This window comes from Ochotona curzoniae, unplaced genomic scaffold (genome assembly GCF_017591425.1).
Source record: "Ochotona curzoniae isolate NIBS_2020 unplaced genomic scaffold, NIBS_Ocur_1.0 contig_3622, whole genome shotgun sequence".
NCBI classification, from domain to species: Eukaryota; Metazoa; Chordata; class Mammalia; order Lagomorpha; family Ochotonidae; genus Ochotona; species Ochotona curzoniae.
The window spans coordinates 26,454,425-26,471,174 of NW_024465926.1; the positions used below are offsets into that span (position 1 = coordinate 26,454,425).

Here is a 16,750-nt window from a genome sequence, read left to right on the forward strand (position 1 = left end):
CCTGGAATGTGTGGGAAAAGAATGCAGCAGGAAATTTTGATCCTCCTGGAAAATAATCGTAGCCTATAAACATCCAAGGCAAGGGCAACTCAAACTCTTCACCAGAACCAGCATTTTGCATTGAGCTCATCACGTGGTACAGTGGATTAAACTGCCCACTGTGACACAGGCATCCTTATCGGCGCCCTGGTTCAAATCCCAGCTGTCCCACTTCCTCAATCCAGTTCCCAGCTGGGAAAGCACAGGAAGATGATCCGTATTCTTGGGCCCCTGGCACTCTGATTGGAAAACCCAGATGGAGCTGTGCACTCTTCGTTTCAGCCTTGCCTGGCCCAGCCTCAGTCTGTGCAGCCATCTGGGGAGTGAGCCAGCACACAGATGATCTCTCAAGGACTCTTTCAAATAGATATCTTTTTTAGAAAGAAGGTCTTTCTAAGGACACATGCTTTAAAAAGCTGGGGCCAATCACTTTGCTGGAGGGCTCACTAAACATACACATAACCCACAGAAATCACGGTCAGCAGGCATAATAAAACAGAAGAGGTGTCTGAACGAAGAAAACCATTTCCAGGTCCCACCTATGTATAGCATCTGGTCGCTGGACTCGGTCTGACAAGCTCAGCGACTCTTTCAGAGCTGAGAATGGACTTTGGTTTCCAACAATCTATATCACACAGATAAAAATGGCAAACTGTGCCACAGAGCGGAAGCCTCACACTAATAGCTCATCTCACGCAGCTACAGAAGTAGCAAATAAAGCACTTCAGGATAACTTCTCAGATAGGAAGGAGTTGGAGTCACAGCAAGGAGAAAGCAGTGTCTGTGAGCCACTGTGCAGGTGCACTCAGAGTGGCCTGGACCACACAAGTACAATTAAAACTTGAAACTAGAAGAATCAGCCTATCCTTCACACTGAGACTTGTAGCTAAGACAACCAAGATCAACGTGAGATTTAGCCTAGTGGCTAAGTCCTCGCCTTGAATGCATCAGGATCCTACATGGGCGCTGGTTCAGGTCCCAGCTGTTCCCCTTCCCATCCAGCTCCCTGCTTATAGCCTGGGAAAGCAGTGGAGGACGGCCCAAAGGTTTGGGACTCTGCACCCACATAGAAGACCCAGAAGCTCCTGGCTCCTGGTTTCGGATTGCCCCATCTTTGGCTGTGGTGGCCATTTGGGCAGTGAATGAGCAGACGGAAGATCTTTCTGTATCTCCATCTCTTATGAACCTATTTTTCCAATAAAAATAAATAAACGTAATTGTTTTGCTTTCAAAATTCCTTGCTTTTCTGGCAAATGGATGGTAAGGGTGGTCACTCCAAACCCCTCCTTGGACCCCAGCTGGGACTCAACTGCTTCATGGGCACTGGCAGGCAGTGTGCTGGAGAAGCCTGCTGTCTTTGAGGTGATGTATGATACTTATGTAGACACTGCTGCCTGATATTCTGGCTTCCCCACTTCCAACCCACGTTCCTGCTATGAAGTCTGAGCAGACAGCAGGCCAGGGTTACTGCTGCCCCCATGTGGGAATGGGATAGGGTTCCTGGCTCCTGGCTGAATCAGTTGTTGCAGGCATTTGGTCAGTGAACCAGAGGATTAAAGTGCTCAGTGTTGTAGTGAGGTAGGCAGTTAGTTCAGGTCACAGCTTGGAAGCCACACCACCCCCAACTACGTGGTCCCTCCTGCCCACCTATCACCACCTGGCACCTGAAAGGGGATGGTATTGCACTGTTGTGTAACCACTCCCCTTGCAAGCTCCCATAAGGGCCTGTAACAGGGAGGGGCTCGCTCTCTTGGTCTTGTGCCTCCCTTGCGCTGGCACTCCTGACTCTTAGCCTTCCCAGGACAGGCTGTGCCTGATCATGGTCCCTGTATGTCTGTATTCCTCACCTTCTGTTCACTGCTTGGGTGGGACAATGAAGACAGCAATGCTAAGATGCTTTGTATTTCTAATTTGTGCACTATTAAGAGTTCCAAGAGGTGAGGCCTAGCAGTAGTGGAATGTGGGCAGAGAAGCCAGGGAAAGGTGAATGTCTGCAGCTTTGTAAGTGTGTCCAGGTTATTCATTGCATGTCTCTTAGGATAACTTACATTGCTGGGGAAGCTGGGACATAGGTCTGCAGCTTAACGGATGGACTTCAGGTAATGACCATTTGCTCCTCTTCACTGGACTGCCCTATGGATTTGTGATTTGCTATTTCTAGTGGGCTCTGTTATCACCAAGCTTGGTTAATGAAGACTCCTTAATAAACCTTAGACATGTTTGGCGTGATCTCACTTTCACCACACAAGTGTCTCCCTCTTTTTTTGGTCAGTCTGCCCCTAAATCAATCTTGAAAAAAAGAAGATTCTATGCGACACAAAGCTTTAAGTTAAAAAGTTATTTATTTAAAAATACTTTCTCCCATGTCTGACTCCTTATCAAGTAAAATCAAGGAGTGATGTTACAAGGCAGTAACTGCACAATTTCCCCTTTAGCTCATTAGCATAATCTACTAAGTAGATACACAAATCCAATTCATCAGCTTCTTCACCTGTAAATGCTCAAAATTTATTTATGAAGTTCCTCTTCATAATTCATTTAAATTCTCTTCATAATTCAGCTAATATAAAATGATACGGGCTTAAAAAGAGCAGACGAGCCATGATTTGGATTTTCCTTTCCTTGCAGGATTCAAAGAAAACACGACTGTCAAGTCTCTTCATGGATCACCAGTGAAGCACCCCCCTGGCTGAGTCCCCCACATTTCCGCTGCACTCTTCGTCTCCAAGTGGGGAGTCTGCTGGGGACAAAGCCTGGAGAGCTCCAGAGAGGCCACTCCAACCTCAAAGCTTACCCAAGTATTTCTCATGGGTGTTCAAGTTTTTATGAACTCGGAATTAATGTATAGAATAAAGGCATTAAAAACAGCTCTCAGAAACAGACACTCAAAGGAAATCCTTTAGTATTCTTGGCATTTAGTATTCTGGTTTCTGTTCTGATGATTCAAGAAGTCAGTCTTCTCTCAACCATTTCCTGATAAGCAAGAAACCTTCTCAAATTCATCCTCACGTTGTCCAGAACACACAGCTGGTCCGGACTGTACTTGCCACGACCTTCTCTTCGTATCTGCCAAAGAAATTGTATGTGACTTGGGATATATTATTGATTTCACCTGAACAAAGTGTTTTAGGGGTGTATGAAACCATTTTCCAAACAAGACAGCTGCAAGAATTTGGTGACATGCGTCTACTTGTAAGACAAACACAACAGAATCAGAACGTGCATCTTGACAATATCTGAGGTACAGACTGAATTTCACTCTTTCTGAATTATCCCTAACCGCTGGCTAGCCAGGGCAGTGGCTCCCATGGAAGGTCTGCTAACCAGCAGCCCTATTACTCTGCTCCTCAGCCAGCACGGTGGAAGCTGAGGCTGTGGATCTGCGTCCTGAACAAAGGTCTTGAGTACAATACACCTGTGGTAGCTACACACAACCTGAGGCTTACTACATACATGGAAAAGCTCTTAATCCAACCATGGCTTCATGGTTACAACAGAAGAGTATCCCATAAGAAACTTGCCTCTAGCCAAGGAACAAAATTTAATTAGTGTTTTATATCTTTTAAAAAAGAGAGAATCACACAGGATTACCACAACAACACACACTAAGGAGGAAAAGTAACCAGTTCTGACCTTGCAGAGGTTGGAAAGGAGCTAGCAGCTTTCCCAGTTCCCACAGCTGACCCCTCCTTTTTAAATTCTATTCTGTTTTAAAATTTATTTAATTGAAAGACAGAGTTACAGAGAAGAGGGACAGACAGAGAAAGGTCTTCCATCTGCTGGCTCACTCCCCAGATGGCTGCAATGACTAGCGCTGGAACAGATCAAGGCCAGGAGCCAGGAGCTTCTTCCAGGTCTCCCACATGGCTGCAGGGATCCAAGCACTTGGATCATTTTCTGTGGAACAGGAGCTGGGACAGTGCCCATATAAGATGTTGGTGTCAGGTCACCATGATGCCTAGCGTCTAAAGTCCTCACCTTGAATCCGCAGGATCCCATATGGGCGGCAGTTCACTGGCCCAGCTTCCCATGGGAAAGCAGTCGAGGATAGTGCAAAGCCTTGAGATCTTGCACCCATGATGGAAACCGAGAGGAGCTCCTGGCTCCTGGCTTTTTTGGATCGGCTCAGCTCCGGCTGTTGTGGTTGCTTGGGGAGTGAATCATTGAACAGATTTTCCTCTCTGTCTCTTCTCCTCTCTGTATATGACTTTGCAATAAAAATTTAAAAATCATAAAAATGTCGGTCTCGCAGACAGCACCGCTGTGGTGCTGTTGTATCACAACAAGGGCCAATAAACCCTTCAAACACACACAATGAATGTTTTTTTTTTTTTTTAAAGATTTATTTTTATTATTTTTTCATTGGAAAGGCGGATATACAGAGAGGAGAGACAGAGAGGAAGATCTTCCGTCTGATGATTCACTCCCCAAGTGAGCGCAACGGGCCGATACTATGCCGATCCGAAGCCAGGAGCCTCTTCCGGGTCTCCCACGCGGGTGCAGGTTCCCAAAGCTTTGGGCCGTCCTCGACTGCTTTCCCAGGCCACAGGCAGGGAGCTGGAAGGGAAGCGGGGCTGCCGGGATTAGAACCGGCGCCCATATGGGATCCCGGGCGTGCAAAGCGAGGACCTTTAACCACTTGCGCCACCGCGCCGGGCCCACACAATGAATGTTATGAAGAAAGGGCACAGGCTGCTAAGAGGCCTGACCTTGTAAGGGCGGCAAGGAAGGACTTTAAATTCTTTAAAGATTTGTATATTAATTTTGAAAGACTGTCACTGCACCTGTTTTCCTTGCAACTGCAGGGATAGATGGGATGTTTCCTCCCCTCTGCAGGTCATTCTAAAGGGATTGTAACGCTTGAGAACATGGAAGCCCTCTGCATATTATTAGCGACATAGTGCTGAGTAACAAAGCCAGGTGCAGAACTGGGCACCTAACTGCCACCTTCCAGGTAATAACGGGAAGCGCTGAGGTGCACTGTCTTTGCTTTGGGACATTTGCGTATTTATAATACACAAATGATCTAATTAAAAAATTAGCCTGTTATAGATTTACTGAGGTTTGAGCACCACCTGTGTGTGGCTGCCACATCCCACCCTCGCGTGGGCCTCATGCAGCCAACGGCCAGATAAGCCCACCCTGGCTTCAGCAACCACCACGCAATCTGGTTACCTGTGTTCAAAATACACACACAGAAACACTACAGCACAAGCAAAGCATAATGAAGATAAATTGTTCATTTTTCTCCCCCACAAGTGAGTCAGCTTAACTTAGTAAATGGCAGTCACTATAATTAAATAAAAAAAAATATGACATGCCAAAACATGAAAATGCCGAAACAACCAACATTGGTGTTTTAACCCAATGCCATCTTCTGGCTTAACTCCAGGGACTGCGCACCACTGCACTCTTTTTCTTCCAGAAAACAAATATTTTTTACACCTTAAAATTCTTCCACAATAATTTTTTTCTTTTTTTCTAAAGATTTATTTTTTTTATTGGAAAGGCAGATATACAGAGAGGAGGAGAGATAGAGAGGAAGATCTTCCATCCGATGACTCACTCCCCAAGTGACCACAAAGGCTGGAGCTGAGCCAATCCGAAGCCAGGAGCCAGGAGCTTCTGGGTCTCCCACACGAGTGCAGGGTCCCAAGGCTTTGGACCATCCTCAACTGCTTTCCCAGGCCACAAGCAGGGAGCTGGATGGGAAGTGGGCCTGCCAGGATTAAAACTGCCGCTCATATGGGATCCCGGCGCGTGTAAGAGGAGGATTTTAACCACTACACTATCACGCCAGGCCCCACAATAATTTCTTAACATACAATCACATCCACCCAAAAAACCGATCAGAATTCTCTCAATGAAAACTAAATCTGGCTAAGACTTTGTTAGTTGAAAGAAATACTGGGCACACTCACATACACACTCTTGACATTAAGATAAACTGGATTTTTTTAAACATTAGCTTACTTATTTGAAAGGAATCTAAGAAAGACAAGAGGTGGACAGCGTGACCTTCTATCCCCTGGTCCATGACCTGATTCACTCCCCAAGCGGCTGCAATGATCAGGGCCGGGTTGGGCCGAAGTCACAAACCAGGAACTCCATCCTGGTCCCTGACACAGGTGGCAGTGGCCTCAGCATTCGAGCATTTTCTACTGCCTTTTCCGGCTCATCAGCAGGGAGCTCATCAGGAAGAGAACAGCCAGGGCACAAACCAGTGTTCCATTATAAGATGCAAGAACCACAGAGAGCAGCTTAATTCACTATGCCACAAGGCCAGCCCTAGAAGAAATACTTCATTCAAAATCTAAAACTGGACCCAGTGCCGTGGCCTAGTGGCTAAGGTTCTTGCCTTGAATGGGCCCGGGATCCCACATGGGTGCTGGTTCTAATCCCAGCGGCTCCACTTCCCATCCAGCTCCCTGCTTGTGGCCTGGGAAAGCAGTCGAGGATGGCCCAAAGCTTTGGGACTCTGCACTCATGTGGGAGACCTGGAAGAGGCTCCTGGCTTCTGGCTCCAGATCGGCAGAGCACCGGCCATTGCGCTCACTTGGGGAGTGAATCATTGGATGGAAGATCTTCCTCTCTATCTCTCCTCCTCTCTGTATATCTGACTTTGTAATAAAAAAATAAATAAATCTTCAAAAAAGAAATCTAAAATTAACACATGGAACCAGCACTATGGCACAGCAGGTTAAATCAGTTTCCGATGCCAGCATCCATACCAGAACAATGCTTTGTGTCACAGTTGCTCCACTTCTGATCCCAGCTTTCTGCTAAGGGGCCTGGGAATGCAGCAAAAAATGGCTCAAGTGCCCATGAGGGAGATCTGGATGAAGCTCTGGGCATCTGCTTTACTCAAAATCACTTAAAGATTTAGTGTGGGACAGACTGTGTTAGTCTGCTGCACATACTGGCAAGCACGGGAACCAGGGCAGGGGGCGGGCCTGGTGGGGGTCATTGCGGGTCGCTCCGACCAGGCTGCAGCTCCCACTGGTTTATGTGAGGGCCAAGTGTGTGCTGGGCAGAACCAAGCTGGAATGTAACACCCACTGGTTCTGGTGGAAGACACAGCTGGAAACAGAACCAACCCAGCAACTGCAACCACCAGTTGATTGGGGCGATGGACTGTGCCGGGCCCTGTACTTACTAGTACATACAAGAATCTGGTCTGGGAACACCTCAGAAGTTTCTTTGGAGATTTCCCCAATCGAACTGCTGGACTCAGATCCCTAACCGTGCAAAGACAGAGGACAGAACAAGTCAATCAACTACCTCAGCCATACGTTGGCAGTGAAAAACAGAGCAAACGGAGACTCTAAGAAAGACTATGTCAACCAGTGGATTCTGCAGTGACTTCATCGTGCTTGGAATGCGAGATTGGCAGCAATTCATAACTGTTGAACTATCAAAACCACCTGAGCAAGACCCTCGGAGCATGCCCCACATCGGGGCTTGGGAAGGGTGGGTGGGGCTTCTCCCTTTACCTCCCCCTTTATCCCAGATATAAGAAAAAAAGTGTGGAAATGATAGTCGTACCCACTTTCCTGTAGCCCTTGAACCTTTGTGCCCTAATTAACTATGTAAAGATTGTCAAAAATATAATAAGAAAATGTTTTAAAAAAAAGATTTAGTTTAAGTTTATTTGAAAGGCAGACTGACATAGGGGGCAGGAAAGGGACAGCATAAGGACAGGAGGGAGAGAGAGAAAAGCATTCCATCCATTGATTTAATCCCCAAATGCCCAATAACAGCTGGGACTGGGTTAAGCCAGAGTCAGGGGCTTGGAACTCCATTTGGGCCTTCCACCCAGATGGAACAGCTGAGATGAACACGGTCACTCTGACCTGGGATGCCACTATCACAGGCAGCAGCTTTACTCGCCACACTACCATGCACAGTCCCCAAACCACATCATCTTTTTTTTTATAAGTATCTTTAAAAAAAAAAAAAAAGATTTATTTCTTTTTATCACAAAGTCAGATATACAGAGAGGAGGAGAGACAGAGAGGAAAATCTTCCATCAGATGACTCACTCCCCAAGTGACAGCAACAGCTGGTGCTGCGCCAATCATAAGCCAAGAGCCAGGATCTCTTCTGGGTCTCCCACATGGGTGCAGGGAGCTGGATGGGAAGTGGGGCTGCCGGGATTAGAACTGGTGCCCATATGGGATCCTGGTGCTTTCAAGGTGAGGACTTTAGCTGCTAGGCCACAGCGCCAGGCCCCAAACCACATAATTTTAAAAGTGAGATTGAGATATGATGAGAAGTGTAAATATTGTAAATAGACATGCAATTCAAATCTGTCAAAATCGCCCTTTCCCTCCACTGAGACATCTTTTGAAAATAACTTTTGAGTCAAAGCTGGTTTGCATGTTTCTGATAAGGCAATAAATAAAACGACTTGTAAAGGCATCAGCTACCGGTGCCTGCCTGAGGGTGCTGGCCTCATCCAACACCACCAAGGGACAGCCACGTACTCAGTGTGACACAATGAAAAGTAAATTCTATGCAAGCTACAGACAATAGTAGTCACATGAGCCAAGCACAGTTAGCATTACCAAACTGCTACAGAAATCGGGCTTGTCAGATCCCATTCAGGCTCACTTACAGCGATTCAACAGTCACACTGCCGGGCTGTGACTCGGCTGACAAGCGTCCTCGGAGTCCTGGGGATGCAGTGCTCTCTTCGTCAGGCACCTGCCTCTGCACTGCGCTGTGGGAGCACACACACCCTCAACCCCAGAGAATGCCGAGTCCCACGAGTTTATAATACAGCAGTTACAAACCTTCATTTTGAAGACTGGTTGGAATTCCTTCAGAGCAGATAATAATTTAATTTGCACTGAGGCCCTTTCAGCTTCTTGACCATCTGCAAAAACATCAAAGAGAGCATCCAAGGCTTCTCCTGCCACCACCAGGGAAGGGTCTTTGGTGGCGACCTCGAGCAGAGAGCATCCGATGGTCTGCAAAGAACAACACACCGCAGAACTAAGATCAGCTCCCAAGTCAACACTCAATTCAGTCACAGAAGGAAGTTAGGCATACCATTTTATATGCAAATTTCATGGAAATTTTAAAATCCTCACAAGATTAAATACTTAACTAAATCTTTGTAACATATCAGATAAATTAAATATACTGTAATCCACATATATATATTTTAAGATTTATTTATTACAAACTCAGATACACAGAGAGGAGGAGACACAGAGAGGAGGATCTTGTGTCCGATGATTCACTCCCCAAGTGACAGCAATGGCCGGTGCATTGCCGATCCCGAGCCAGGAGCCAGGAACCACCGCCAGGTCTCCCACACGGGTGCAGGGTCCCAGGTCCCTGGGCCGTCCTTGACTGCTCTCCCAGGCCACAAGGAGGGAGATGGATGGGAAGGGTATGTGAGGAATAAACTAGCAGATAGAAAAATCTGTCTCTGACTTTCAAATAAAATTAAAATTAAAATTAAAAAAAAGTACAAATAAAGCACGTGATAACGGATGGTGCTGGGCAAGAACTGTTTGAGAGTATGTGGATTTGCTGCTGGCTGAACCATACTTAAATGTCTCTAACTAGGCGTTTTTCAACTGGAAAACCATGAATATGGACTAAGTATCACTCATAATAAAATTAATTGTTTAAGGCATGATAAAAACAGTTTTATAGGAAAAATGTCCCATTTTTAAGATCTCAAAGCCAACAGGGATATAAATACCATGATGTCTAATTTAACAGAAACAGGAAAAGAAATTATATGAGGTACCGATGACAGATTATTAACAACTATTAAATCTGCTTATGCACACATATAATTCATTGTACTTTCTCACTATGTTTCTTCAGGCCTGGAAATGTGATTAAATTAAAACACTTAAAAAAAAAAAAATTCTTGCTGTTCTACCGAAGTGGACCGTGGGATGTCCAGTCTCAAGGGCAGGGGAGTGATCACACACGGACACCCTCAGCTGCGCATGTCCTCACGCGGGCCACGGGCTGGCTCTCCGAGGTCCATCTACAAACCCTGGGCGCATGTGCTGCCTCTGCGGAGGTGGCGTGCACAAGGACTGCGTTTCACTGCACATGACGCTGGGAAACAGGGCGCAAGGGAAGCACGACGGACACTTCGGAACTGTACCGACGTGATGCCTAAAACCTACTCTGTTTACATAAATAAAATAAATTTTGGTGTCTGCATGTATCATTTCCCCCCAAAAGAGATTGTCAAAAATACCAATCATCACTGTAAAGTTCTTAGCAATTAAAAGATTAAATCACTCTACAGGTGCTGGCTTAGCAGGTAAAATCCACTGAGATGCCGACATCCCATGTGGGCACCACCTCTGCTCCAGGTCCCTAAAACCATCTGGGAAAGCAGCAGAAGATGGTCCAAGCGTTTGGGTCCTACACCCACACGGGAGACCTGGCAGAAGTTTCTGGCTCCTGGCTTCGGTCAGGGCCAGCCTGGCTGCTGCCTTTTCTGGGGAGTAAAAGATCAAAGACCAGTAGATCAAAGATTGCTCTTTCTCCTTTGTCTCTCCGTTTTTGTGACTGTTTCAAACAAACAAACAAACAAATAAATATTCTAAGAAAAGCTACTCTATGAAAACAAGTTTCCTGCCCAGTAGTCAATAACAGTTGAGTACTGACCAGTACTGTGAAGTGTGATTTTACCATCACTGACCTTGGAGTCACAGTTGCACCTCTAGCAATGGAGTTACTATGCAATGGAGCTTCAAAGTAGGAGACTGGCATCAAGGTGCAGCAGGGTAAGCTACTGCCTGGGACTCCCGCATCCCAAACTGCCGTCCTGATTCAAGTCCTGCTGGCTCAGCTTTTGATCCGCCTTCCCACTAGCAGTGCCTGGGAGGAAGCAGATGACCCAATGGGAGACCAGAGGGAGAGTCCATGCTCCCGGCTTTGGTTTGGCTGTGGCCAGTATTAGGAAGTATCCTGGGGGACGGAAGATCTCTCTCCCCCTCTCTTTTGTTTTGCCTTGCAAATGAATAAATTAATTTTTCTTTAAAAAGAACTAAAGCATATATGCAGGTTCTTATTGCATTGGCCGTTATCAGAGTTGACACTCAGAACTACATGGAGTGATAGCAGAACTGATGGCGTGGTATTTTTCAGAATTTATCTGGTGTGTCAGGAAAACTTGGCAATCTTGTCAGCAACAGAACATAATGTGTACCCTTTTATGAAACAGCAAAGGTAATAAGCATCTTCAAAAATTATGCATTTGGTCTTTCACTAAAGACAACTACTTGCTTTGGAAAAATTATCTCTAAAGCTAAGAGGCAAAATGTAGCTGAGTTTTCCAAGCGCTTATCAAATACATGTAGACAGCATAAGCCAAAGAATACAGTTCAGTAACAGAACTTCTGGAAGTGACTTCTTAGAACATCTTTTCTGGCCCAAAGAAACTTCAGAAACCCTGTACCAACAGTCCCTGTTCCCTCATTTCTGAAGCCAATCAGTTTACCTTCAGTGTTTCAAGGGTTCCGTTTTCTTTGGCCAGAACACTGCCCGTGATTCCCAATATGCTCACGACGTTCACTCTAACCCCAGGATTGCTGCTAGAAATGCCTGCTCTGCACAGCGTCATCAGCTGCTCCGGGGTCATGCACTGTGAAAGAGAAGAGGACAGCGTATACTGCGTCAAGTTCAGTCAAGCCTAGAACAGGTCAGAATAAGACTGGCTGCATGGGCCCGGCACAGTAGCCTAGCGGCTGAAGTCCTGGCCCTGGACGTGTCAGGATCCGATATGATCGCTGATTCTAATCCCGGCAGCTAAACTTCCCATCCAGCCCCCTGCCTGTGGCCTGGGAAAGCAGTCGAGGACAGCCCAAAGCCTTGGGACCTAGCACCCATGTGGCAGACTTGGAGGTGGCTCCTGGCTCCTGGCTTTGGATCGAACAACACTGGCCGTTGTAGTCACTTGGGAAGTGACTCATTGGATGGAAGATCTTCTCTGTCTCTCCTTTTCTATGTATATCTGACTTTCTAATAAAAATAAATAAATCTTAAAAAAAAAAAAAAAAAAAGAAAGACTAGGTGCATGATTCCAAGAGTGGCATGAACTCCTGAAGGAAGTTGCTCTGCTTCCTAATTATGCCAAGCACAGCTGGCGGTTCTGGAGTAAGAGAAACCCTACTTGTGCTGTCAGCGGCTTCACCTCGGAAAGGGGCCTCCTGTGCAGACGCCTGTCGTCCCGGATGCACACAAGCGCGACAAGGTTCCCGTAACTACAGTGAAAAGCGGCTGAATGTTTACACGGTTGTGCAAGCGTGTGTTCCTGTAATTTACTAAGGGTTGTAAAAGTCATTCAATTACGAGTCATCACATGGAAAAAAAATTAAGTTACAACACAAATTGCTCAGGAACTTCCTGAAGTCCCTTGGTGCAGTGCTGCTGCTGCGTAGTCTGGATTCTCGGTTGAAGCTAGCTGGAGCACACTGCAGCAGGGGGCCTGAAGAAGGGAGACCACCACATTCCTGGCTCTCTAGCAAGCAGCAGTGTGCCTCGTTGAGCAAGAGCTTGGATCTGATGCCAGCACACCACCCTGAGTTGCAATTCTAGTATGCGAGCTGCCCCTGAGCAACGCAGCCCAATGTGACCCCACGATCATTCCCAGTTTTCCACCAGTAAAATGAGGATGACAGAAGTATGCATCTCCCCCAGCTGTAGACAACTGTTAAGTTGCCTTGCACCTAGACAAATGTTACACTGCTGGGAGAAAAGCCCACTAGAGCTGGTGGGCATTCTGGGCCTGGTTAATGCCAAGTTTGTGTGGTTGATGGGCTTATCCTGACCTTGCACTGGCTGGTACACAAAAAGGTCAAGTTTGAGGTCACCCCAGCAAGGTTTCTTGACACATTCCCCAACTAGATGGCTGTAGCCAATCCCCAGCCACAGGGAAAATCACAATATATATAGTCCAACCTTGGGGTGCATGTATTATGACCAGGCCTTCAGCCGCTGTGCAGTGGACAGCATGCCCAGATGCACATGGAGGACATGACAGCCAGCTCATCCAGGCCAGCAGAGATGTGGAGTGCCTCATCACAGAAGGGAAAGTAGAAAAGCTCGGATACCTTCATGACCAAGTTTTGTAGCAAGTGTAGCAAGCTCTTCTCAGTCCTGGTGCAATGAAGCCAATAAAGCCTCAGAACTATCAAAATTATTCAAGGAACACTCCTGAAACACTCTCCTACCTCGGGGTCTCTAAGATGTTATCAAATGCCTGTCCCCCATGCCCAGGTGCTGATGTAGTTTGACAGCAAGGAGCAACTCCCCTCCCCTTCTTCTTCTGTGGACATAGGAGAAAAAAATAACAAACAAACAAAAAACTGAATGATTTGTCCCACCCGCCTTCCTCCATACCTCCATCCTAATCAGAGTGCACACAGGGGCGTGCATCCCTCACAAGTATATAAACAATACTAAAAATTAAATGAAAAAGAACAAAGATCATGCATGGTTCTAGTAACAGACTTCTAAAAGAAGCCAAGTGATGAATTTCACCTCTACCACATGTGCCAGTCTTTACATAAAAATTTGTAACACTCTTACCTGAGAAATGTTCTTGGAGGCCATCGTCTGCAGCAGCGCCCTCAAGGCGCTACTCACAGCTTCTAGAAAGTCAGCATGCTTGGCAAAATCTAAAATACAAATTACCACAAAACACAGTCAATCCAAGCGCGGGAAATGCTAATGTATGCTTTTAATAAAAGCACTTTTTCATGTTTATGCCACTGTGCTTACTAGTCCCTATACTTCATACGTGAGGTCTGAAAGACAAAGCACAGTGGGAAAGACCCCGGCATGACAGTGTGCGGGCTCAACTCCTGCTTTAGCACGTGACGACACTGAGCTGGCTCTGGCTGCAGATGGAGTGCAGCACTTCACAGAGCCCGGCCATGATGCTCCATCTCCTAAGCCCACTGCCCACCCTGGAGCTGCCCTGTGCGTCAGTAAGGCTGGCTCATGATGCCTCTCCATGCTTCTCATGGATCCAACGTTCTCTTCCACATTTGTTCATTTTCATTCTGTCCTTTTTTTCCCCAACACAGGAGAAACAGAACAGCAGCAACAAACGTGTACACCAACACAGCCATGAACAAGGACGGTTGCTGGGGTCAGTCACCGGCCTGACCTCGACCGTGGACACCTCCCTTTGGTGCGTGAGAGTGCATATTCTAAAAATAGCCGCAGTCACCTTCCCAGTCCTCTTTAACCTAGAACCTTGCCACCGCCCACAAAGATGTGGAGTCTGTCTTTGCTCCTTGAACTAGGTGGGACTTTGGTGACGTTCCAGCAGTGACAGGATGGGTCATAAAAGGTGGCATGACTCCCAGCTGACCTTTATATGCTCTCTGTGTTTGCTCTGCACTCTTGCCCTTGGACTCCAGCCACCATGTTATGAGGAAGCAGAGGTCACGTGTGGGTGCTGTGCCCGACCTCAGGGCTGTTAAACCTGCCAGGGAGCAAGACTAAAGTGACTCTGGCTCGCCAGCGCAGGGCAGACACTGGCATATCCCACCCTCAGCAACAAGCATTCCAGAGCAGGTCCTTTGTTGTGGGTGCGCAGGCGTCTCCTGGCATGGCAAGACGCTAGGCAGCACCCCGGGCCTCTACCCTCTTAGAAGCAGGAGCAACCTCTAAACTGTTAACAGCCCCAAATACCTTTAGGAACACTGCCACAGGTCCCCAGGGAGAACAAGCCAGAAAAACTGTCCCTGGGGGAGAGCTCCAGCCACAAAGTGCCAGAGACACAAACCCTCTCCACTGTGCCCTGTCTAAACAACTGACACAGGGAAACCGTAGGGAAAAAAATAATGATTTAACCGTGGGGAAAAAATAATGACTGTTGTTGTTGTTATTTTAAGCCACAAAGTTTCGGAAAAACTAGTTGAAACAGCAACAGACATCTTGGCTTCCTGTTGTGGAAACACACTGGAATAGTTTTATTGTTTCATTTTAATTTTACTTAAACAGTAGAGGGAAAGAGGCAGGGCCCAGCATGAGAGCCTAGTGGCTAAATCCTTGCCTTGCATGCACCAGGATGCCACCCGGGTGCTAGTTCTTGTTCTGGCTGTCCCACTTCCCATCCAGCTGTGTGCTTGTGGCCTGGGAAAGTTGTGCAGGATGACCCAAACCTTGGGACCCTGCACCCATGTGGAAAATGCAGAAGAAGCTCCTGGTTCCTGGCTTCAGATAGGTTCAGCTTTGGCCACTAGGGGAGTGAACCAACAGATGGAAGACCTTTCTCTCTGTATCTCTTCTGTTTATCTTAAATAAATTTTTTTTAAATTAATTACATTGCATTATGTGACCTAGTTTTACAGGCTCTGGGATTCCCTCAACCCCTTCCCATGCCCCCCCCCCCCCGCCCCATGGTGGATTCCTCCATCTTGTTGCAGTCTATAGTTCACATTTTCACATTCAGTTGAGATTCTTTCATTGCAAGCATATACCAAGCATAGAGTTCAGCATCTTATTGTCCAGATAAATTTAATGGTTTCTTGGGGAGACCATCCTTGGTCTGAAAGCAGAGCTGCGAGAATATCATCCCGATCAATTAAAAGCCCCAACATAACATCAACAACAACTTACAACATTATGAAATTAATTGACATAGTATTGAGTAACCAATATGTTAAAAAATGCAAGTTCTTAACCACCTCCTGTAACTATTTCATTGACAGTTTGATTTTAGTTTATATACAACCAGCTTCTATACACCTTTAAATGGCTATTACTATTCAGCTGTCTCGTGTCTATTTTCATTTTAGTATTTAGCAGTTTACAGTGTTGAAGCATAATTTTGCTGAACTTGGCAGTTTTTAGGATAGTCTAAACTGGCTTATTAACTCTAACAAGGCATATGTCAGCAGTTAGGGTGAGAGACATCTTCCACCTACTGCTCATCCCTCAAAGGCTCCCAACAACCAGGGCTGGGCAAGGCTGAAACCAGGAGCTCAGAACTCAGTGTAGGTGTCCTAAGTGGTTAGCAAGGATTCAAATATTTGCTCCATCACCTGCTGCCTCCAACGGCACGCAGAAGCAGGTGGACTCGAGTGATGCTGGGTCTCAAATCCATGTACTCTACAGCGTGGCACCGCAACACTGCGCCAAACTCCTGCCTGCTGTAATGGTTTAAATTGTTTTTAGGTCGCTTGGGTGCAGGAGAGGCAGCTCCTGCATAAACGTAGTCGAGGCCTACATTTTTCTTTTGAGTTTCCCTGGTTAAGCTTTAGTTGTACATTATACACCAAAGCAAAGGAGTTCTGGTAGTCACCACATAACAGATGTCTTTAGGATCAGGTACATCCTGCCCTTATATGATTCTATCTCATTTTTCCCCCCGCTAAAGTTTTATTTGTTTATTTGAAATGCTCACAACAGCTGGCACTGGGCCAGGTCGAAGCCTGAAGCCACGAATTTCATGCAGGTCTCCCATATGGTTAGCAGAAACCCAAGTAAAAACTCAAATACGTAAGCCATTGCCTGCTGCCTCTGATGTGTACTAGCAAGAAGCTGGAATGAAAGCAGAAGCAGGACTCGATCCCAGGTACTCCAGTACAAGACATACGCATCCTAAGTGGTGGCTTAAACAACTGTACCACAATGGCACCAGCACCTAAACTCAGTCCTGCTACAATATTATCTTCTCAAAGAGGTTTTTGCAGACTAACTTAACACAGCA

At 46.4% G+C, this 16,750-nt stretch overlaps 1 protein-coding gene across 2 annotated transcripts in view; it reads right to left on the minus strand.

Annotated features, from left to right (window-relative positions):
• Positions 1–2,362: 2,362 nt before the first annotated feature.
• The window catches only part of HEATR3 (HEAT repeat containing 3), a 40,416-nt gene continuing 26,028 nt past the window's right edge, over positions 2,363–16,750 (minus strand). Inside the window, exons 12-15 of one of the 2 annotated variants that reach the window (XM_040982739.1) lie at positions 13,615–13,703; positions 11,525–11,668; positions 8,835–9,011; positions 2,363–3,105 (exon numbers count right to left, since the gene is read on the minus strand). In XM_040982739.1, the coding sequence (XP_040838673.1) occupies positions 2,983–3,105; positions 8,835–9,011; positions 11,525–11,668; positions 13,615–13,703 (533 nt within the window). In that variant the 3' untranslated portion in view covers positions 2,363–2,982. Of the gene's footprint in view, positions 3,106–8,246; positions 9,012–11,524; positions 11,669–13,614; positions 13,704–16,750 lie in introns of those variants that run through there. The other variant, XM_040982738.1, reaches the window with a different exon arrangement.